This window comes from Scatophagus argus, chromosome 16 (assembly GCF_020382885.2).
Source record: "Scatophagus argus isolate fScaArg1 chromosome 16, fScaArg1.pri, whole genome shotgun sequence".
Lineage (NCBI taxonomy): Eukaryota > Metazoa > Chordata > Actinopteri > Scatophagidae > Scatophagus > Scatophagus argus.
This window is the reverse complement of record NC_058508.1, coordinates 16,404,386-16,427,929: the sequence shown is the minus strand read 5'-3', so window position 1 is coordinate 16,427,929 and position 23,544 is coordinate 16,404,386. Positions and strand designations below refer to the sequence as shown.

General features: G+C 41.9%; 1 protein-coding gene across 2 annotated transcripts in view; it reads left to right on the top strand.

Moving 5' to 3' along the window:
- The first annotated feature begins 6,430 nt into the window (after positions 1-6,430).
- baiap3 (BAI1 associated protein 3) overlaps positions 6,431-23,544 on the top strand; it is a 32,776-nt gene continuing 15,662 nt past the window's right edge. For both annotated transcript variants that reach the window (XM_046416177.1, XM_046416176.1), the window contains exons 1-3: positions 6,431-6,712; positions 16,227-16,369; positions 22,323-22,410. In XM_046416177.1, the coding sequence (XP_046272133.1) occupies positions 16,236-16,369; positions 22,323-22,410 (222 nt within the window). In that variant the 5' untranslated portion in view covers positions 6,431-6,712; positions 16,227-16,235. The remainder of the gene's footprint in view (positions 6,713-16,226; positions 16,370-22,322; positions 22,411-23,544) is intronic.

The window sequence follows — 23,544 nt, the reverse complement described above, 5'->3', positions numbered from 1 at the left end:
GAATAAAATCAGTGTCATCCTACTGTCATTTCACTCTTCTGCCTGGGGGAGGCACAACGAGCACGGGAGCAGAAAAAGAGACACAGAGGGACAGGATGTGTCCATATGTGCAAACACATGCAGCTTAATATTAAGGACCTTGTCACACTGATTTTGTGTGTGTGTGTGTGAGAGAGAGAGAGAGAGAGAGAGAGTGTTTTATGGTGTTATGGTCATGCTATAGCGACGTGTGTGGGCACAGCATGAACATATTTGTATGAGACTAAATAGAGGGACGTGGTGACGAACTATAAAAGCACCATCTTATCTGCGTGTCTACGTCTTTGTATCTCTTTGTACATCTTATCAAGAGTGAAACAAAAATAATCCAATAATGACAGAGTGTGTGTAATTAAATAAAGTGGACTTGAGAGTGTGAAAGTGGAAACACTGTGAGTTGGTGGTTAACGCAAGTGTTTAATAAATATGAATCATCTGTTTTCTTTTTCAGGTAAGTGGGCGGAAAAGATAAAGATAGAAGAGAAGAGAAAATACTCCCACAAGAATGACAAGTACAGCTGGAGTGCAATGATGCCAAATTAAACTAACGTGACAAAATAAAGACTCTGCACTTGTCTTTTATAATCAAGTCAAGGTAGAACATCCTGTTTACCCTGTTTTCTTACACTGTAATCTTATGTTGGGTGTTGGACAATAAAGTGCTTTTGCTATGCTCGTCACATCTGCACAACAAGTTTCCTGAAGATAATGAGTTTGGATTTTTGAGTGACAATTGTTTTGTGGCGTCAGGAGCTGATTAGCTGCTTGTTCTTACTGCAAAATGTAGGCCTATACTGTAAACACTGAAACACTAAATACCACAATGACATCTGAACGTCAATCAGATGCCATGGCGGAAGTGTTGTAGTTTTCTTCTTTTCATTAAATGTTTATCGTAATGTACAGACTCTGTGGTAGCCAGCAACGTAGGTTCCCTCCTGGGCTACCGTGGGGCTTGACAGTTCGTAGCCCACCCTCTACTTCCAAGTGCCAAATTTGATTTCCCCAGTATACAAGCCATACCTGTGATCCCTCAGTCAGTGGCGCCTTTCCTCGCCCATCCCGACAGGCTCTGGATGTGCAGGCAGGTGATAACTGCTAAGTCCGTTTATATCTGCTTGACGCTTTGAGCCTCCCATAGGGGTATTACACAGTAATATGAGGCAAATGTCAACGTTACGTTTATGTTTATGCTTTGGATTTGTTTGGCTTTGCTTTGATTGATTTGATCTGTTTTCATTTCGTCTCTACTACCCCTACTGCGATGTCTGCTTTCTTTATTTCTTTCTTTCTTTCTTTGGTTGGTTTTGTTCCGCTTTCTCCAACGTCAAAAGTGGTTAATTCAGAGTTGTGGTCTGAAAGGTCGCTACGTGGTTGAGCTTGGAAAGTCGAATTTAAATCATTTCAAATCGCTGTGGCTGCTGTAAACATGAAATTAAAGGAGTCGAAATAGCATAAGTTTAAAAATAAAATCTTTATCAGCACTGATGCTAACGTTTAATCAGTGTTGTCTCAATGTTCCTGCTGCTAACGTTCCCTCCAAAATGTTTAAAGGACTAAAACCAATTCAGAGGAATAAAACAGTTTGTTTTTGTTTTGTTTTGTTTTTATGTGAGTCCTGGAACTTGTTTGACATTACTCTGACTTTAGATGACAAACAAAACTAAAATTATATGCAAATAAGAAAATATTAAAGTCATATTTGAAGGGGAGTCAAGCCCTCATCTAAGGGGGGAAAAATGGCTGCTCAATCTGAATGAATTTAAGAATTTAAGGTATTTTTTGTTTTGTTTTGTTGTTTTTTTTAATCAGTAAATATCATAATGCTGAACTTAAAGGTGTATTATTGTCATTTTGTACATTGATTGTAATAGTTATTTTTAAATGTGGTTCAGTGGGTAGCAAGTAAACTAGTTTAGTTAAAACAAATGAGCAGACCAGATTTATCTGTTTTTTAAATTAACTCCTATAATGTGTTCATGTTTGGTGATTTAACAAAATGGTGGCTGACCCTAGGCTAACGATTTAACACTTCATTTTCAGTCACTGGTGCAAGCTAACCTCAGTCTTCTGCTCAAATTGCAACCAAGAAACAGAAGATTTCGTGTCATCTTGTATGCTGAGCGATTCAGTGAAACAAAAGGTAAGCGGCAAACTGTAGTTCAAGCTCTGACTGCATAATAATCTCTGTTTTTGAGGCATTTAAGAAAATAAAAAAAAAAATCACATTGGCAAGTTCTTATTTTTGTCAACTCAGGCCAATACAATGAGATATGTGCATCCAACAAGCAACTCTTTCTCTCATGTGAATGTTGGACTCCAAGGTGATCTTCAGTAAGCACCACAAACTGTCTGACATCAGCATTAAAAGACTGGGGGACATGTAGGTTTGTCCCACAATAGATTGTGTGGACAATGTGGTGAGAATTTGTCTTGTCTTAGTACATATATTTTTAAAACAAAGGTCTGTTTTGTTGTCATAAATTAGTGTAACGCAGAATCCTGTAAAATACAATCGGAGCACCTTTTTTACATAATCGTGGGAATCAGCAGTTGCAGTGACAGTCGATGTAACATCAAATATAATGACGGCGTTCAAGTTGGTTTCAATGCCAGGCATCAGTGTTGGTTCAACATTTCTGCCTGACAGTATTTCACTGTTCAGTCAGCTCTGCTGTGCAGGTTGTTTAGCATTAGTGTAGTTTTAACTGACACGGTTGTTTGTGTCTTATTCCATTTAAGTAAGTCTACCCGTTTTAGTGCTTTAGTTTCATTGGGTGGTGTGGGTCAAAGCTGGCTCCTCTCTGTAGCATACAAAAGACTGTAGTGTTTGTTTTGTCCCAGGAGGGTATAAGCACAGGTCAATGTGGCTGTCACATAGCACGAACTTTGTGAGTGTCTCTTCTTTCTGTCTGTGTGAGTGCTGCAGGACTCGTGCTGGACGGGTTGGTGATTCAGAGTTACTTCTGCTGTGCGTCACTTCCCAAAAGTGTTAACATATTCTTCACATGTTAATTTTTTCTGCCCTTTATTTGTATTGTTGTGAGTGTGTGGTGAGTACTTAATCCCAGGATAACATTTTAATGGGAATTTGTAGATTCCCTGGGGTTTGTCCATTAGATATGCTGTATAGCAGGAATACAACATCCTTTATTGACTTAGTTCATGATATGTCAACAGAATGCAGACGATGAGTTGAGATGCCGGCAGCAGGTAAAACACAGGAGCTTCCAAGCAAAACACGAGGGCGACAACGCCGCCACAGGAGGGCTGGGACTCGAATGAGCGACTGACATTATCCAAGTTTTAAATTATGGTGCAGGTGGCATCCAACACGTAAATGCTCATTCTGCCATTTCCTCTTGTAATTTCATATAGTTGGGTCCTGCATATTCTTATCAAAACATACACAGCCACAGGGCAAAGAATACACGTTTCTGTATACAGTAAAGCCTTCTTCTCTACAGAAAACACTGGTGTGACTCATGTACGAGAGAGAAGGGGGAAAAAAGGAAAAGACTGACTTGCATCAGTAGCTGCAGCAGCACAACTAACACAGAAAACTGAAGATATGAAGTGTGACTTGAAGGCAAGAAATTGCAATGAATCGACACCAAGTGGTAATGCAGCCTTTACATGATTCAAATGCATCAAAACAATTCTTATAAAACTGAAGGAAAATCTCAACTATAAAGAATTAAAGCACATGTAAACAGCTGACGGACTTAAATCTGAGTGTTGGGCTTGAAAGCCAGTTTAGCTTTTGCCTTCGTTATAACTAAATCCGTCACTTGTTGTTCGCCTTCGTCACTTCAAGCGGTTGGGGCCAGCTGGGGAAGTTCTCTAATGATGTGTCCATGGAAACAAGGGAAAGGGTCACATGTGTCTTATCACTCAACACAGGAAAAGCCTTCTGTTCAATTTTGCAGAGATTTTGAAGTGATGTCAAAACATATCAAAATCAGAGAGAAGCCTGCGTTTTGTTTTTCCCTCATTAGTGAATTATTGAAGGTTTCCAATGTCTCGTCAGTCCGTTTCCTCTCCCATTCACAGCTGATGAGGCACTCGCATTCAGGCGTAAGTGAAAATTCCCTCCCTCGATATGAGTTGCTGAGAAAACACCAAACTAAGTCACAAAACAAACAACTCAAGATGTGATTGCTGGCAATCATCTGATCATGACTCACCTGAGGATCACATTAACTGTCACTTTTGAACTGAAGAACAGTGGATGTAGGACACACTGTGGTATCTGAGCTGCAGCTAGTGGCCTACCTTCTGGAGTGTTTTAAGTTTGTGTGCTGTTGTTTTCATGCTCACGGGAACGTGAAGTAGCTCCACAATGCTGGCTTTTAAACTTTTTGAGCAGCCTGTTTTGGGGAGGGGTTTCCAATACCAGGTGACATTATTTGTAAAACAGAATGGATTTGATACCTGGCCATTAGAAACAAATTTCACTCTTAGCAATTGATTTTCCTCATGACACAATGACAACCTTCAGAAATGGCTCTTATGTAAATTATTAAAGGTACCGGTGATAAGGAAACCCACCCAGCAGCAGGATGTGGATGAGCTTTGACTTTGTTGATGGTGATGAAGGGTTTCATTCGTAAATTGTCAGTCCTAACGCCATGAGATGGTGTCTGACTGCAGCTTCTGTTATAATTGCCATGTGTGAAATAATTTCCATGCTTACAGAGTGGCACCTCTCCCCTCCCTACAAGCATATAATTAATGTTCCTGTGCCTATTTAAAGGATTTGTGCACCTGCCCTTCCGTTCATGTGTCCTAATGTGCAAACATGGCGTGTGAGAAAGCGCCCGACGTGTTTTACGATACAAGGGCTTCAGAGTGCTTCTGCTACAGCATGTAGCTGTAAATATTACTGTACGAGAGCCATCCAACAGGCATGAAACATGTTGTGAAAACAGGAGTCAGCGCCAGGAATCAAGCAACATAAAGCACATTATTTTTTATGTCCATTGTTTTATACATGAATCCTCTAAATTATTGTTCAGTTTGTGTTTTTGTGGAGTTAGACACTCACACCAGTACAGTATGTGAATCCTGTGGTGGTTTCTTGGTCTCCTGAGTAGCCCACTAACGTCATTAGAGCTTTAAAGGTTTGTTTAGATGTAACCCAATTAAAGCAGTGGATGAGCTCATTAGGCAGAACAAAGTAAAAGTACCACGGATCCCAGTCTGACTGACAGCATGAACCTGCACCTCCATCGCTCAGTGGATTTTTCTCAGCGACATCCCTCAGCAACAGTCAAATGATGCCTTCAGGTGCACACTGTAAACTCCTGCTTTTTTTTTTTTAGATCATCAAGCACCTGAGTTTGGATTTATCATTTGTGCCTGAGCGACCCAGGAACAGAAATAGCTTCAGTTATGTTTGATGAAATAACAGTCAGGTGAATTTGCTATGTGTTTAATTTAGAACCAAGAACATCTGAAACATTTCTACAATTTTTGTTTTGTTTTTTTAAGTATAGGTATAAGGTATAATGTTACTGTTTCATACAGGCCTATGCTGAGGGTACTGACTACTGAAATTAATGATAACTGTGATATTTTTTACAAAAAGAAGTTAGTGTTACACATATGAATAGGCTGTATAAATAATCAATCACATTTTAAGCTATTTCTGTTTCTTCCCTTTTAATGTTTTATCTAATACACCTGGAGAAGAAGACGACTTTTGGCCAAGATAACTGTGTGTTGAAAATCTGACACTGTGGCAGCCTCAGCCTTTACTTTCATGACTTTGCTGCTGCTGGTCATCCAAGCTTCAGACTGTGTCGCAATATTCACGTGCAACACCTGTTGTGGGTACTGTTTAATTGCTGGGTCATTTTTATGGCACTACTTATCTGGACACAATTCTGTCATTGTGCTTCTGTAACACCCAAATTTGCCCATGAGGAATCAAGAAATGATTATCTTATTTTATCATATCTTAACTGAATTCTAAAGCAACAAAAGGACATAGGATGTAGGCTTTGATGGCCTTCGGATCGATCTTCTTAGCTGCACCAATTACTGGTGTTATTGGTGCCATACATGCTGTCCTACATGGTAGAAAATGAAATAACTATAATCTGAGTCACACAATAAACAATCTTTTTATTTCACAATGAATGTAACATAACTTAGATGTCCCACCTGATGCCCTTTTTATTTATTTCACTATGCAGACAGCCTGATTCCTCATAAATATACACTTATATTAAATGCCCTCACACCCCCACTTCACGTCAGAACTAAGAGGTTTCTTTATTTAAAAAAAATAATCACAATTTCTCCAGTTGCGCTTAGCCTCAACCTTTTTTTTTTTTGTTTGGGCTCGTGTCGTGCTGTCGACTCTTAAAAGCGATATTTCCGACAGCAGCACGGTCAGTGAAGTGTCGCAGCACTTCCTTTGGCCATATTTAGGCGAGCATCGGTGGAGCGTGAGCTCAGGAAAGCATTTCGAAGGACCAAAATGAGCTTTTGTCTGGCGTCTATCACAAGAAAAACATTCAAACGTCGCGTCCACTGAAGTTGATTGCGCCACGTCCGGAGAGGAAAAACCGCGTCCTGCCGCAGAGATCAGAGCTCAGATTCAAAGGAACTCTGACACACGCAGCAGCAAAAACATTTCACACTGGAAAACTGTCAGGAGACACAGGTAAACTGGATGTATGTGGGGTTTTCTATCGTTTAACAGCATGTAAAATCTTCTCTTTGGTTTAGAACAATTAGAAAAAACATACATCAGCTTTACAGACTCATGCTGTCATTATGTTATGGAGCTTGGCTGATTGGCACCTGTTGATCTGCATTCCCCTGCAGCTGAAAATATTTTGAAATGAGACTTTTTTCTTTTCTTTTCTTTTTTTTTTTTTTTTTGGACAGAGAATAAAGTTATGTTAGTGCTCTGATGATATCTTTATATGAATGAATAAATGATGGTGCTTCAGAACTTACTGAGCAGATCTGTTCCACTTTTTGTGAGAAGAAACATCAGAGATGCTTTATGGCCTTAAAAGTTCCCCTTCTATCCATCATGGAGATCTTAAACACAGTACTACAAACCTGATCCCAAGATGTCTCTGTGTGAAACCACATTTAGGAAAACCAGTTCAGTCAAACGCTGCCTGTACCTTAACTTGACGGATGGATAAGGTTGCATGATTTCTTTTCTTTCTTTCTTTCTTTCTTTTTTCTAACTGCTCTCCTGTTATGTAACCTATTGCTGTATATTTCAAAAGCTGGAGACACTCCACACCCTTCAAGAATCAAAACACACACACACACACACACACACACACACACACACACACACAAGTGCACCAGAGCAGCACCCCATGAGAGAAAAATCTGACATTAGAGACATGTTGTTTTCCTGGTTCCAAATGTCTTGAATGCACTTTTTGAAACATTTGCAAGCTGGTGTTGGAAGATTTGCTTCAGTCTGGTTGATCTTCCTGTTGCAGGTTTATTGTCGTCATGAGCATAAAGGCAGGTTTAGAGCTCTTGATCTTGATATGATTTTAACCTCCTTAGAAGCGCACTAAGCTTCATACTGTGTAGAAAATCAATCTGGTGCTTCGGAGATGCTTGCAGAGTGAGCTCTCTCACACACAGTGACTGCAACAGCAATTCTGAGCCTGTAATGGAAATAATTAAATGCGTTGGAGATTAAAAGGGTAATAAAAAAGGACTATGTTTCATTATTGACTGACTGTCTGAAACTGCAGTCTAATAGAAATGTCGTGTGCAGAACTGTGCAGGTGCAGGAATGATGTGGCTTTTCGAAAACGTCTTCTTTTCTTACGAAGCTGCCCACAGCAGGTTGTAACTCCACTTTAGGCTGATCATTATGAGTCCATTAGTCATTAATTAATCATTATCTCTTATTGTAATTAAAGCAGCTTCCCCAGTGTTTTCCTTTCGCCACACATCGCATCATGAAAAGGTTAGGGTATTCAGTTGTTCTCTTCGGAAGTAGGCCATTAATTACAGCGTGTGTGAGCAGTTGTGTGACTTCAGAGCGTCACTTGTATTGTAGCACGGTTGTCTTGAATTGTAGATTGATTGTTTTCTTTTTCTCTCTCTCTCTCTGTTTTGCGTAAACTATGGCGGGGGAATTGTTGTCTCTGCATAAAGACTCATTTGTTGCTATTTTTGACAGCAGTGTTAACTGCTGGAGTGAGTGTTTTTCAGGGCGACAAAGGATGCATTATGTGTGGTAATAATAAGCAAGGATTTGTACCATTGTTTAAGTTTTATATTTGGTGCGTGGCTGTCAGTGATTTCTGCTGCCTGGCTGTGCTGTAGACGCCCTTTTGAAAAAGCTCCCAGCCGTCAATACCTGGGATTTTCTCCAGCAATCAATTTCCAAGCCAAAGTGCCTGTCATGTGCCTTGACAACACAGACACCGGGAGCTTTTGGGAACAGGCGACTGGATGTACTGTGTTTCTTTGGGCCAGAGCCTGCTGGATTATAGATTATGTGTTATCTACAGGTGCATACAGTATAGATCAGTGATGTCCACACTTTCCACACGTCCAATCCACTGGAAAGCTTGTTAAAGAACTCACAGCTTGATCTGTTTAGCCCATATGTCCCCGAGGACCAGTTACGTAATGACATTGATGGCCGATGATGAGGCTCTTGGTTTCAGTCCAAAAGGTAATGATAGTCATGTTTTTTGTTTTTGTTTTTTGTTTTTTAATATCAGCGACACTACAGAAGAACCTACTTATAGTTGTGATACAAATGTGTATCCCCCTCAGGCTGAAGTGGTTAAATTAAGTCCGGGGGAACATGAAGGTCAGAGATGTGCACGTCTTGGTTGACTCAATTACGTAAACTGTCATCATGAAAGGAGATGATTAATATTTCCTTTCACTTTGGTGACTCGGGGGGAATGTGATGAATTAAATGCATGCTCCTAATTACATTAAGGCAAAGAGATGTACACGTAGAAAACCATAACCCCGTCCTCCTTTTCTGCCTCCCCTCCAATTAAAATACTCAACAACACTCGAAAGAAGGAATCTTTGATGCTCAAAACACACACTTGGAGAAGCGCTCCACAACAAAAGACTAATGACTTAGAAAGGTGCGTTACTGAAAGCCACAAAAGGACTAATCTCGAGGCGTGTGTTTGAAGCTGCTAATGACTGATTGGAGCAGAACACATTGTAAAGCTTGTTACTTCATTGATCGGCTGCAGTATCTCTCGCTGCCTTTTGTTTGACGTTGAGAACATGAAATGGAAAAGGAACGAGAAGTGGTAACAGCGGTTGCCGTGCGTAAGCTCACGAGTGACACTGGAGTGTTATTCATGACTGACCGACTCTGATGGGTTACACTGTGACTGGCGTTGGTAGACTCAGATAGCAAGTTGTGGAGAAAGTGATTTATTAGCACCTGGATTACGATTGTGTTGGATATTTTCCTCTGTCACCAGACTGCGGCCTGCTGTGACTGCTGTGTCTGTCAGTATGAGCTGTATGTAGTTCCCTCTGTGTTTGGCAGCGTTTAGGTGAACACATTTAGCATTCAGGGTCTTTTTTCCGGTCTTTGTAGAATTTCATTTACCTGTATTTACCAGCTCCTTTTCCTCTGCTGTTACCATAGAGACACTCCATCCCTATCAGTAAGGCGCTTTTGGCTGCCGGGCTCATTGGCTCTCTCAGGAGAGAGACACTGGTGAGCGAGTGTTTCCCTGGCACGACTCCGGCACCAGTGTAGCGAGAAAGGCATTTACTTGGCTCTGACAGTGTTTCCTTGGCAGCTCGGCGGCCCCCCCGCCGTCGGTGGCACGTCGACCCGTTTTGTCACTACGGGTTGATGGCTGAGACAGAGCGAAATCCAGTTGGGAGAGATCCACTCCTGTAATTGAAATGAGTTCACCTGGGAGACAGCAGCTCTGCGGTGCCTGTTAGCTGTCAACAGTCCACGCTTTCCAGCCTGCATGCAGAGGATATGATGTGATGCCTGAGCAGTTTTTTGTCTGTGACACCATAGTTTGAAGTTAAAAAAAAAAAAAAAAAAAGTTTTTCCTGTTTATCAGAGCAAGAGGGAAATAAATGCTTCAGGTGTTTGGGTTGCTCTGCCTTTTAAAGATGCCGCAAAAGAAAGCGTAACACTTGTCTCCAAGTAAGTAGAGCATAAAGCAGCGAACTCTTTCTCCCTGTACAACTCTGTAGTGTCTGACGCCGGCTGACAAAATGCACATCAGTGCAGCGTTGTGTTAGCAGTAAAACTGGAGACTTTCCGGTACTTGAATACCGTTTGCATGGTGTTATACTTGATTCAAATCACCAAAATCTGATTGACCGTTGTGATTCGGTCCGTGTACCTTCCGTTCATTCAATTTTACACGGACCGTGGCAGCTCTTACCTTTTCCACAAACCGACATGACACAATATGAGAAAGCAGTGTTATTCCAAAAAATGAGAAGCTGTTTCATGTTTTATATGTGCAGAAAAATAAAAATGATCCCTCTCAGTCATCGCTTATGACAAGCTAGATTTGTGTGGTTGTCTGTGTCTTTCTGTTTTGTTGTTTTCATTAGGTTTCAATGATTCCAGAGGAGGATTGTTGATTGCTGAGTCTCATTCGCAGGGCGCCGGATGCCGTGCTTTGTGTTGGTGGCAATCTGACGACAATCGACCATCTTCTGAATCACTTAATTTACGAACAGCAGCAGAAGAGTGTTGCATGTTACGACTATAAGAATGTGTTTACTTGGTTATGGCTTGAATGGGGGGGATTATGCTCTGACAGTTGAGATGTCTGTGTCAGTGTTAGCATGGTCACAAGACGCAAGAGCTGAGGAGTATGTGGCTCCTCCTAAAGAGATGCACTGCCTCCCTGCCACTTTGATTTAATTCAAAGTCAAAGTTGCTCCGATGGGTGACGGCTGCTTTGGTAAACAGGAGAGACCGAGGAGGCACATGCTTGATGCCCTGTGGGTTCCAGACATCAGGTCCAGTTCCTGTTCGTCCATTCAGATCTCCAGTTAGAGGCATGTTGCTCTGGGCGTGGAAACAGGATTTTTCTGAACACGGGAGTTTCAGAATTGTCTTCTTTAAAATAAGGATAATCTGCTGAGGTTATTTAAGTAGCACACAGCTATGGATCCCTTTCAGTTACGCCCAAGGTTTGATCTATTCTTTACCAAATGTGTTTTTTACTGGTGAGATGTTGACTTCGTTATATCCTGGAGGACAGAGAGTGAGCGGATCATTTTGACACCATGTGTTTGTCAACACGATCACATCAACGTCTTTGACAGATTTCACGTTTTCAGGGTTCCTGCCCCGAGGTTGAGGAGTGACGACCCTGAATATTCCAGCTGTTCATGTGAAATAAACACATTAAAAACAATGAACCTGTATAGTGAGACACATCACAACACCAAAACCAAAAAGCATGTGCTGTTTTCACTATGACGTTACCATATTACCAACTGCTACTATTGCTATTCTGTTAAGTGAGACGATGCTCTACGTACACCTTGGCTGAACAGAAACCAGCTGTTCAGGGTGTGCAGCGTCTCTCTGACATTTCCCAGCTCGGAGGTAGCAGGGTGGTGGATGGTGGTGGTGTTGGTTCATTCTGGGCAAGTGGGAGGCCCGGGCTGAACTATTGTCTCTCCTCACAACAGCGCTGGTGATCCTGTGGTGATGATGAGGACGAGGAGGTCTGGTATCTCTGAGAGGCTGTTCATAGCTGACATTAACATGCGTCCTGAGCTAGCAGACAGCTCTAAGTACGTCAGCTCATGTGTCTCAAGTCATCACCTGTGATCACATCTCACTTCCCCGCTTTATATGCAAATAAACACATACATCCTTCTGAGAGCAAACACCAAATGTGTGACGATCAAGACGCTGGGATAAGCAGACATGATGTATAACATTTGCTAAATTTATGCCACCAACGATCATCCTTTTGTTTTTCTTCTTGTCTTCTCTTATTTAGGGGTTTCTCCTTTTTACTGTGGCAGCTCACAGCTGACTTAAACACACCAGTAAGCTATTGCAGAGAAGGGTAGTTGATAGTTCTTGTTCGCAGGTTGTGAAGTAGCCACTAACCCAAAACTTTGGTATTTGACATCCTGGGAATGAGACAATCAGCTGTCTTTCTCCAGAATCATTGCTGCCTAGAAATGTCCAAAAACATGAAAATAATAAGAAAATAAAGAGGACCGGGTTGTCAAAAGTGAAGATTGAGATGGATTATACTTAAAAAAAAATTCCAAAGATGATATTTGTTCTTGTGCTTTTGTTGGTTAAAGCTGTTACAGCTGAAGTTTATTTGAAGGTAATTTAGCTAATTCTGTTTTTTTTGGTTTGGTTTTCAATCAGCGGAATCTTCTTAGGTTTCTCTCACATACCACTAGTTAAAATCATAAACCATTAAGCTGAGAAAACAAGATTTTATCAAGGTGTTTTTTGAGCTGTTAGGCAACATTAGGGTTAAGCGATCTGCTGTTTAAAATCAGACAGGTCACAAGTACAAACCTAACCTGTTATTTCCATGGCAGCGATGGCAAAAACACTCACTCTTCGCAGTTTACCGTGCTGTCTATCATTTCTGGGAATAAATATAATTATATTTTACCCTCATTCATCCATTTTCTATACACACTTTATCCGTCAGGGTCGCAGGGGGCTGGATCCGACCCCAGCTGACAACAGGCGAGAGGCTGGGTACACCATTGACTGGTCGCCAGTCAATCACAGGGCTGACACACGAAGACAGCCAGTCACAACCACTCACACCTAGGGGCAATGTAGAGTAGCCAGTTAACCTAACGTGCATGTGTTTGGGACTGTGGGAGGAAGCCGGAGAAAATGCAGGCAAACATTGCACAGAGGGGCGCAGACCCTCATATTTAAGGCATCTTTCCCATGCAGCTACAATGGAGACTGACAGCAGAAAGTTGGCCTGTCAACAGTTCTGAGATTCAGTCAGGTTCCGAGAGCTTTCCAAAGACTTTTAAGCGCTGATGTTCAAATAGCATACAAGAATAAATGCATCATGGAAGAGGCAGCTACTCACAGCACTCGAGTTGCTACTCACTTCAATAGACCGTAATGCAATAACACAAGACATTTTGACAACTAGTCGGCTCTAGCTGAATGTTTATATGCACATGCACCATCTGTGACTGGAAATAGCAACTTTACACCTCATTCCTGTCTGTCATTTTGGAAAATCGTCAGATGTAAAAATAGAGGGAATTCCAACAGCCTTTCTCTGTAGCGCTTTGGGAACGCCACGTTGATGATATCTGACAAAGAGGGAGTATCGCCACTTGAGTCTAATAGATCAAAGTGTGGATACTCCAAGTGGATAACAGGTGTCAGCCTCCCAGATCGATAGCGAACTGTCCTTTGGCTCAGCTAATGATGCAACTTGTACCATGAATTTCTGGCATCCTCCGTTGCAATTGGCTTGGAGCGCTGAATGATAGCATTCATACAAGTAAATATGTCTCATTTTCTGGATCCGTTTGGTGTCGGCAGTGTAATTCAAAACAGGCAAGCAGGGCCATCTAAAAATAAAATGAAATAAAATTCAGAATAATTCAACACTGATGTAAAATGGGCTGCGTCAGCTCAGAGTCTGTGACCACTAGCACATGGAGCTAATTGTCTTCTATTACAATTTTCTAATAACAGTGACTATTGTGTCTTTTGCCGACTGGAGAATGAGAACAAGCTCCCAGCCCACGGTTCATTGCTTCTTTTTCACATAGATGTGCAGACAGGGGCTGTCAACAATTGAAAAGAGTGTCTGACTGTCTGCGACTGTCTGACTGTCTTCTGTAACAACTTCTCCATCAATCAAACCCTCCCTCTTGTGTCCTTGTCATTCCTCCTTTTTTTTTTCTTCTCCGAATGCTCCGTCTCTTCTTTTTTGTCGCCCCTCTATTCGTCGGCACACTGACTCACAAAAGACACTCAGTCATCCAGGTGGAGCTTGTCCCTTTTCTAAGAACCTTGCATCACAGTTAAAACGTTCTAAATTGGACAAAAGGGAACAACAGTGATTGGATGCTGTTCAGGAGTCTCCTTGATTTGATGATCAGCTTCACCCTCTTCGTAAGTTGCTAGGCAGATGTTTTAGCATCCCTGAATGTTTTGCTGTGGCAACTACTGACTTTTATGCAATTAATGATCTTGAAATCTTTTTCTTGTTTTTTTTATTCTCCTCTTCATTGGGATGAATAGTGAAACAAAACACCGCCTGCACTGTAAACAGCCTTGCTGTGCCCCCAAATGTTGGCCTGTACTTGAAAACTGTGGCAGCTAATAAATGTATTCAGTTCCTGTGAGGGTTTAGTGACCGACTTCAATATTGAACTGCAGGTATTTATAGACACTCAACCTTCTGTCAAGGATTAAGTCCTAATAAAGAAAATATACTACAGGCACATAATGAAGTTCAGCGTCTGACTTTGGACAGAAAGCTCATAAAGGGATCATTACACTTATATATAGTACTTATGCCAACATGGCTCTTGAGAAACTTCTCACTTCACATATTTTCTTTATCCTTTTACTTGGGGAGGAAAATGCAGACATGCACAGTTTCACTGAATATCCCTAAACATAGCATTTTATTTTATTCCTCTTCCTCTGTGGGGAGCGCTGACAGTGCATGATATTATTATGAGGTCATATAATTCGGTTATACTTTAAAGACACCGTGAAGCCAAAATGAGAGTTCACTTTATGGCACTCGGTCTCAGCGAATTGCTTAGCAACACAGTGCCAATCTCTCTAAGGTCGCCAGATAGGCTCATTTTTCCAAATTCATATTTCACAGTCACGATAACCTGAGAACACCTTTCTCTCCAAATGCTTACTTAACGGTCCTTCTCCTGTTCAACCTGCACAAAGTGAAAAGCTGTTAGAATCTGTTAAGAGATTAAGCATTTTATGGACATTGAAAAGGATTTTATTCGAGGTAATTTCCAGTGATAAATTACTTGGTAGTTTAAATGGCACTAGAGATGCAGTTTGGTTTTATTAGCACTATTATTTGTTACGAGGAATAATAAAATTTTACACTAATTTGCTTTCATGCTGAGATTGATGCCACTCATATGATGATACAGCCAGCAACTTGGCTTTGCATAAAACTAGAAACAGCAATCCTGCCTGTGGGGGCCAATAAGAAAGTCCACATCTTTAATAATTATGGGAAAAAGTCTGACACAAAAACTGTGAAAATGACAAGTTTCTTTTAAAGCTTAGTTCCAGCACTTTTCCCAAACCAGTGTTACAAAGCACTTTACACAAAACAGGCAATAAGAACCGATATGAAGGCATGAAATGAAATAACTGTAATCGAGCATTAAGCCTTTCCACTGCTTTGTGATTGACATGTAGTGTGTGTGTGTGTGTGTGTGTGTGTGTGTGTGTGTGTGTGTGTGTGTGTGTGTGTGTGTGTGTGTGTGTGTGTGTGTGTGAGAGAGAGAGAGAGAGAGAGAGGGAGACTTCTCTTGGCCTTTGGGCAGCTTTAACACCTGCTGCTGATGTGCTTGTGAGCAAACCTGTCATAACCTCCTGCTGTGAAAGTTTTTCATCTTTCATCATTTGATTAAAAAAGAGCTTTGGGTTGTTTTGGGGTTTTTTTTTAACCAGAGTTTCCTGCTTCAACCACTGGATGATGAAAACTCTGTACTGTTTGCACAAACGGGATGAAAATGTGAATTATACAATTAAAACAACTTAATTTTTTTTACATTGACTAACACAGAAGAAGCCTTTACTTAGCTCTGTTTTCCTGTCGTTTTTTGTGCGTGAAACTGCTTTTATGAGGCTCTTGTGGCTCCGTCAAGCTTCTTCATTTGCATATTTTGTGCAAAATCCAGTCCCAAAAATAAAAGTTCATTGACTCTGAACTGACCAGACAAAAAGGCGGGAGATAAATTTCACACTCTGTGGCATTAGTCAGACTCAGACAGAAATAGAATGCACCTTCTGCTCAGGAAGAGTATAATTATGTTAAAAGAGCTCGGGGGTGAGGGGGTGGGATGATTATGCAGCTGATTAGCCTGAAAGAATCCCCTGAAACAACTGGATTTCTAAAAACAGCCAGTTTTATAAATTAGATCCCTCAGCTGAACTTTTTAAGTCTCCTTGCTCCTTGTGTCTGTCCTGGCAGTGAAAGGTCATGACGACGCTGCTGGACCTGAAGAGTAGCGTGCTGAGGCAGGTGCAGAGGAGCCAATCGCTGAGGAGCCGACGGGAGCCACCGCCCGCCGCCGGCAGCCCCCTCACACACTGTCCTGACCCCTTACCTCGCAGGTGAGTCACCCGCGTGCACGCAAACACACTTACACATGACATCAAGTTCCAATGCTGGTTTCCAGTTATTATAAAGGTTTTTCTTCTGTGAGGATTTCTGTGCACTTTTTGTGCTCGGTGCTGTTTTGCCAAGTCTGTTAATAATGATTCTACTGGGCTTCAGTTTACCTGGAGATTATGACCTGAACTGAAGTTGGGCCATGATACACTCTCTGCTTTTGCTTTTAGATTACCTTCTTTTGTCCCCAACTTCTCACAGTTCCAGCCTGGAAGCTGTTCATTACAACCACAGTCTTGTCTGCTGGCCACTGAGCAGCTTCACTTGCCTCCAGGGCACCTCAGTGGTGGTAATGAGGGAGGGGCAGCTGCTGTCTTTCTCCTTCCCCACCCAAATTTATTTTGCTGGTCCGGAGAGTTGAACCAACGACCTTTGGGTCCCAAGCTCTCTCCTCCTACCAGTGTCGGACACAAATTAAGCCTTGCTAAAGTTTGAGGAAGAAGTGGGAGGCTGTTTATTAATACAGCATCATTTCTAGAGACATTGCTTCCAGCTACAGTTGATATTTGCTCGATTGGTGCCATTTAGTCGAGTAATAGCTTTGATAATGAGAGTCTTTTTATAGGAAAATTGAATTGCAGTCAGTGGGGCTCAAAAAGATAATCACAGCCTATTTGGAAACGGTGGCTCAAGCTCATAAGGAATAATTCATGTCTGTTGTTCTGTTTTCCACTGGCCGTCCAGCTGCAGCCACAGGTCATTGTTTCTTGTCAACAGAGTGGTTTAATGTCGTTGGCATTTATTCCAGAGTTGTGACTTGCTGTGAGTGCCGTGCACAAGCTGCCTCTCCCCTAAGGACACATCAAGCACACTATTACATGCACAGTCAGGCTCTGACTGGGATCACAGATGCTGCTTTCTTACATATCAGTTTGCACCACATGATTCTGACGACCACATCTCTCCTTCAGCATATGTGCAAACGACACTACAGCAGGCCGCTGTTTTAAAAACACACTTCTGCATCCTGCAGCAGGAGAACAAATCATCTTATGTTTCAGTGCATGTATGTGTTTTGTGTGTAAATTCATCCTACATGAAAGTTACATGTATGGGGTTAGGTGCAGCTCCCCCTAAGGACGAGGATTTCCTGTTTATCCTCCTTCTACATTTTAATAAGGACAAAGATTTTCTGTTTATCCTCCTTCTACATTTTAATGAACTGAATATTTTTAGGTTTCAGATTGTTGGTCGGGCAAACTATGTGATTCAAGAAACAGTGGACGGATCTGCTGTTACCTTCCAAACATGCTGTCCAGATGTTGAATTAGAGTTGGGCTCATGAACATGCATGCTTCTTAAATAAATGGTATAAAACATAATTCGGCTCGGTGGTGCAGTGGTTAGCACTGTCGCCTCATATCAAGAGGGTTCCAGGTTCGAATGCCGGTCTGGGCCCTTCTGTGAGGAGTTTGCATGTTCTCCTTGTGCCTGCGTGGGTTTTCTCCGGGTACTCTGGCTTCCTCCCATAATACCAAAAACATGCACATTAGGTTAATTGGCTACTCTAAATTGCCCCTAGGTGTGAGTGTGAGAGTGTGTGGTTGTTTGTCTTTGTGTGTTGGCCCTGCGATTGACTGGCGACCAGTCCAGGATGTACCCCGCCTCTTGCCCGTAGTCAGCTGGGATAGGCCCCAGCTCCCCCGCGACCCTGACAGATAAGCGGTACTCCAGATGTTACTTTAAAGTGTAGTTTTTTTCGTTTAGCTTTGTTTGTAGAACAAACTGCTCTACGGGGGATGTGCATGCTTGCATGTATTATATGGCGGTGTATACTGTGTGCATGTATTTTTTGTTTTCCTTTACTTTTCTGTTGCACTTGTTAATGTTTTGTGTTGTCTTGATTACCACCACCCTCTTGACATCACTACCTTCTTTGGTGCAGGTAGAATCAACAGGAGTTTAATGTATTTTGGACCTCAGTTTTGATCTTGTCTGATCACCTCCGAGGTTCCTTCCCTCCTTTTAATTTTTTTTTCCGTGTCTGCTTCATAGGAACAAATCAAGTGTCACAGGTAAAATCATCACGTAATAGTAAAAACCTGAGGTTTCTATAGCAACCTACACTCAGGCTCCTTGTGCGATCTGAACTTATACTTGTAATGACCGCCGTGGCTATTTTTAACATGAAAGATAAGCTGAGATGCTGTGTGCAACACTGATCAATTTTGGATTTGAGAGAGTAGGAGCAGACTTACAGAGGACTGTTTGGCGCATTTTGTTTCTGTTCAATGCGCATTCAAGATGCTGTCTTGGTATATTTTATCAAAGTAGCTTCACATTTTTTCGCAGTTTATTGTAAAATCAGCTCCAGCAGGACTCTTATCTGAGACGTTCATTATAGAATGATGTGAACAGTCAGTATCTCACCTTTTTGCTCATTTCCCATCCCAGCCCCCCTGGTACGAGAGTCTCCCCACTGAGCCCCAGTCGTGCACATACCCTGAGCGCTCATCATTAGAGGAAGGCTGCTGATCTTTGTTATCCATTCAGACTGCCGCCGCCCTGCCTGCACTCTCACTTTAATTGAGAATTTGCAAATGAGGCCGGGTGGATTTGTGGCTGCTCCGTCCACGATTGTTGACCCATCGGTACAGTTGGCTGTCAGAGATGAGCTCACGGAGCAGAGTGGCACGCTGGAGGTGAACTTTTTAATTCGGTCGAGCAAATTATGTTTTTACGTCCGTGTGAGTTGGTTGTTAAGTCTGCGTAAATGCGTCAGATGTTTTCAGGGATGAGCTTGACCGGGTGTCATATAGCCGAAAATCCACACAAATTGTTATTTAAGTTTATATTTGGTTTATTGTTATTTCACTGCTCACTTCCACCTCCTTTGACTGTGTTTTCAAACATGAGGTGAGTTTAAAATGATAAGCAGAGACCCATAATGTGCATGTGAATACAGAATTTAATGTCAGACATACCATGTAAAGGATAGGACTGATGTCATTTTAGATTTTTTGTTTGTTTGTCAATAAATCCCATGAAAAGACCAAAACCAACTATATGTTATTCAATTTACCAGTATCTTTCTAATGTCCTAATCTAAGTCCCAATAATCACTACTGAAGATGTCTTTAAAAATCTGTAAAGTCTTTTAGCCAACATTTTAGCCAACGTTACTCAAACAGGAGTAGACAACATGTTTACGTCTGCATTTTTGACCAGTTATGAATGTAAGTAAATTAATTTGCATCTGTTCTTAGGTTATGGCTAAAAAAGTGTGTTTTGTGAGGTCACAATAACTTGGTCTTTGACAGCTAAATGCTTATCATGTCATCACTGAGTCTGAGTTTGTGCCATAATTTCCTCACATGCAGCATTCATGACAATGGGATGGATGGAGGGATGGGCAACGTGAAAACTAGTTAAGTCTGGTTCTTAACAACCTCAGATGGTGGGAGTAGATGGAGACATTTGTGTTGTTCTTCAACAGACACATTGGTGGGCTTCACTCATACTTTTACTTCTTTTACTTTTAAAAAAAATATATCATCAGCCTTAACAGATAACCCCTAAAACGTTCAATTAGGGTCATCAGTGACAGACGTTTAATCCCATGGAAAGAAAAACTCTTGATACTGGTTTGACTCTCACCAAGTGGCCTAATACTGTCAGCACTGCCGGGAGCTCAACTTATCAGAGCTGTTGCATTTGTATCGCCAGTCTTTTCACCTGTAACGTTTTGTTGCTTAATCACATGTCTAATGAGAGAAAAACAAATAAGTCTTGAGTGTAGTATCTGAGGGAGGATCTCTGTCACGGAGAGCCACGGGTCTGACATTACGCACCGACGACTGCGATGAATCACATTTGAAAAAATCGCCCTATTTTATTATAATGCATACAGATGTCATATTGTCTTTCATGCCGCAGACAACAGCGATGTCTCCACTGTTAATTACCCTGTATGCGCTGCCATATTATATTGAAGTTTGAAGTAAGGGTTGCTGTCATCGTCACACTCCCAATTAGTCATGTTTAAACACGCAGATTGAAGAAGTTCACAGCGTTCATGTTTTTATTTATGTTTACCTTCTGATTCACTCTCCAAACAGGAATATGTAATTGAGTGAATTCTGGAAATAAATTAGAATGAAATGACAGTTTTAAAAAAGGGGACCTGTTTCCTAGCAACATCAAATCAGTTTGTTATTCTGGTGGCGTGTATGCATCTGTGTGTGTGTGTGTGTGTGTGTGTGTGTGTATGTGAGAGAGAGAGAGAAAGAGAAAGAGACAAAGGTTGAACGACACCAGCATCATTTATGAGAATTGACTGGATTTTTTTGGCCTTATTTCTGCTTGTGAACACAGCATCCCAAAGCTCGAAACAAAAGATCCCAGCCTGTCTGGACAAATCCTCAAGCTGTTTGACTGACAGATGATGGGACAGATTTCCGGATACGAAAAAGATGAAGATGAATGTGGAGAGAACTGAGTGTCTCACAAGTATTACAGTCAAATGAAGCTCATTTGTATTGTATGTGCAAATGAAACTGAAAAAAAAAAAAAAAAGCTTCTCATCTCCTGTCGGCGGAACAAGCTTTGTTTGTGCAGTCATTCACAGATCGTGCACTCGGTTTTATGGTTTCAAGCATTCAAACGCTGACTGAGGGGTTTCAGAGAAGAACACCAACTCTGGGTTTTGATCACTGTTTAGTCAAATCAACAAACACGCCAGTGAGGCTGTAAACTAACAGCCTGCTTTTGTCGCAAAATAGTTTTACTGCTAACACATGAAAGGTTAAACTCAATCCACTAATCCGTCCTGACGAGCAGACTACTTAATTATACCTTTGGCAGAAGTCACTGGTCCAAGCCTCTAAAGCAAGAATATTTACTGGTCTTTGTAGTTTTTAATGATATTAAACTGATCTTGCTCATATTTTATCAGACAAAATAAGCAATTAAAATGATGTCAACATGGGCTTTGCAAAGTTGGACCGAGCACTGATGAAAGATTTCAACTATTTTAACTGAATCCATCTTTCAGGTTTTACTGGGTCTTGCGGTAGAAACCTGACCAACTCTCCCAGCATGGCTGCCATTAGTTCTCATCAATACCTCAGGGGTTTGCCATCCGCTCTCCCACCACGTTGAGAGTCAGTGGATGCTGGGATGGGCTGCCACACGCCTGCTGTGATGCGATGACGCTAATAAAGGAGCGTGACAGGGCCTCCACGCACAGCTCGTCTGTATAATGTGACGGGGTTGGCTGAACGAAGAGGAAGGAGACAGAAGCTGGGAAGGGTGAGGAGGCAGACGGCGCTTCTGATCCTGGTGGCTCTGCTAGAGGGAAGGAAGATGCCCCAGTGAGAGATCTGGGAGGGGCGAGGTGTTGGGTGGTGAAGGTGGTGGTGGTGGTGGTGGTGGTGGTGGTGGGGGGGGGGGGGGGCATTCCCAAGGTGTTCAGCCAGCTACTCCCTCTCTGAAAGTGCCTGAATCACCATGACAACTGGGGCCAGCGGGAGTCCGGGGATTCACTCACACCTGGAGGAAACAGAAAATATCATTTGCATTTTGCACACAGCACTGCTCATCATAGTAGATTAACATGGTTCATGCAGAGTGCAGACATGTTGGATCGCTGAGAGCTTTGGTCCAGAGCTGTTCGGTTGTTTCAGTGCATGAGATGAGACATGTGTGAAAGCTAATAAGGAGGTGAACTGCAGGCGATGGAGTCCAGTAGTTCAACATGAAAAAGGAAGGAGATCATCTTTATTAGCAGTCTGTTCCCATCGATGTCACTAAGTCCCACTTTGATGAGATGGAGTGTCTGTTTACCATGACACAACATGTATTTCACCTCACTTTTTCTAATAAACTAACATATTTTCCCTGTGTTTTTTCTCTGTCTTTGAGATGAATTGTCAATCTGTTTCCTCGTCTTGGCAGGATTTCCGAAGACAGCGTCGAGTTCTTTGAGCGTGTGAATGCCATCCTTCAGAAGCAGGAGAACATGCTGCGGGCTGCCCAGGCTGAGGTAACCCCCACCCTAACTTTCACCTTTCCATCTGTTACACGCTTGAAGCATGTTCATGTAGCATGTGGGCCCCAGCGCTGTCATTCAGCCCAACATCGTGGCCAGTATGACGTTTGCAGACAGACGGGCCGGGGTGAGTTGGGCGCCCAGAAGACTGGAAGCTCAGCTGTGACAAGCTGCTGTTGATGGAAGCATTCAGCTCCTCCTGCTGCCACTGCTAAGAAGGCAATGATGCTGTGTTAAGATCTCTGCTGAGAGCAACTGATGTCTTTATGTCCAAATTGCTAAGGAGTTGAAAAAAGAAGCAAAAAGCAGAAAGTCATCATCAAAACAAAAACACTCACATTTACTGACATGTAGACAAGGGAAGACGTTACATTCGCTCCTGAGATCTTAAATTTGGGTCTGTTTTTTTTTTTTACTTCACATTTCAAATCCATCTTTTGATTCTGGTTAATAAAGTGGCTATGAAGGCAGCAGTGGTAGAAAGATATCTTTCATTTTCATAGATTTCATATCTAAACATCTCAGATGGTTTCATGTGAATGAGGTCAAGGCAGATGGCTGCCCACCTCGAGCCAGGGTCTGCTCCTTGGTTTCTGCCTTCTAAAAAGCAGTTTTTCCTTGCCATTGTTGCCAAGTGTGTGCTCATGGGGGAATGTTGAGTTCTCTGTATTACAGAATTTAATTAGAGTTTAGTCTAGACCTGCTCTAATTGGAAAGTGTCATGAGATAACTTTCGTTGTGAACTGGTGCTATACAAATAAACTGAATTTGAATTTGAGTATTTGAGACGCAAAGTAGTAAAAATATCCAATATTTCACAAAAAGCAAATATTAGGGGAAAAAAAGCTCCTAAAAAAAGAATAAAAATTTGTTGTTTCTTCTTTCTTCTCCCGTTAATTATCTTGCAGCCCTCCAAATATATTTTGTGACCCTTTGAAGGGGATCTAAACCTTAATTGAGAACCTCTGGATTAGGGTACTTTTACTTCAGTAAAAGCTCTAACCAAGGTTGCATGGTGGTGCAGTGATTAGCACTGTCGCCCCACAGCAAGAGGGTTCCAGGTTCGAATCCCCCTTCTGTGAGACGTTTGCATGTTCTCCCTGCGCCAGCGGGTACTCCAGCTTCCTC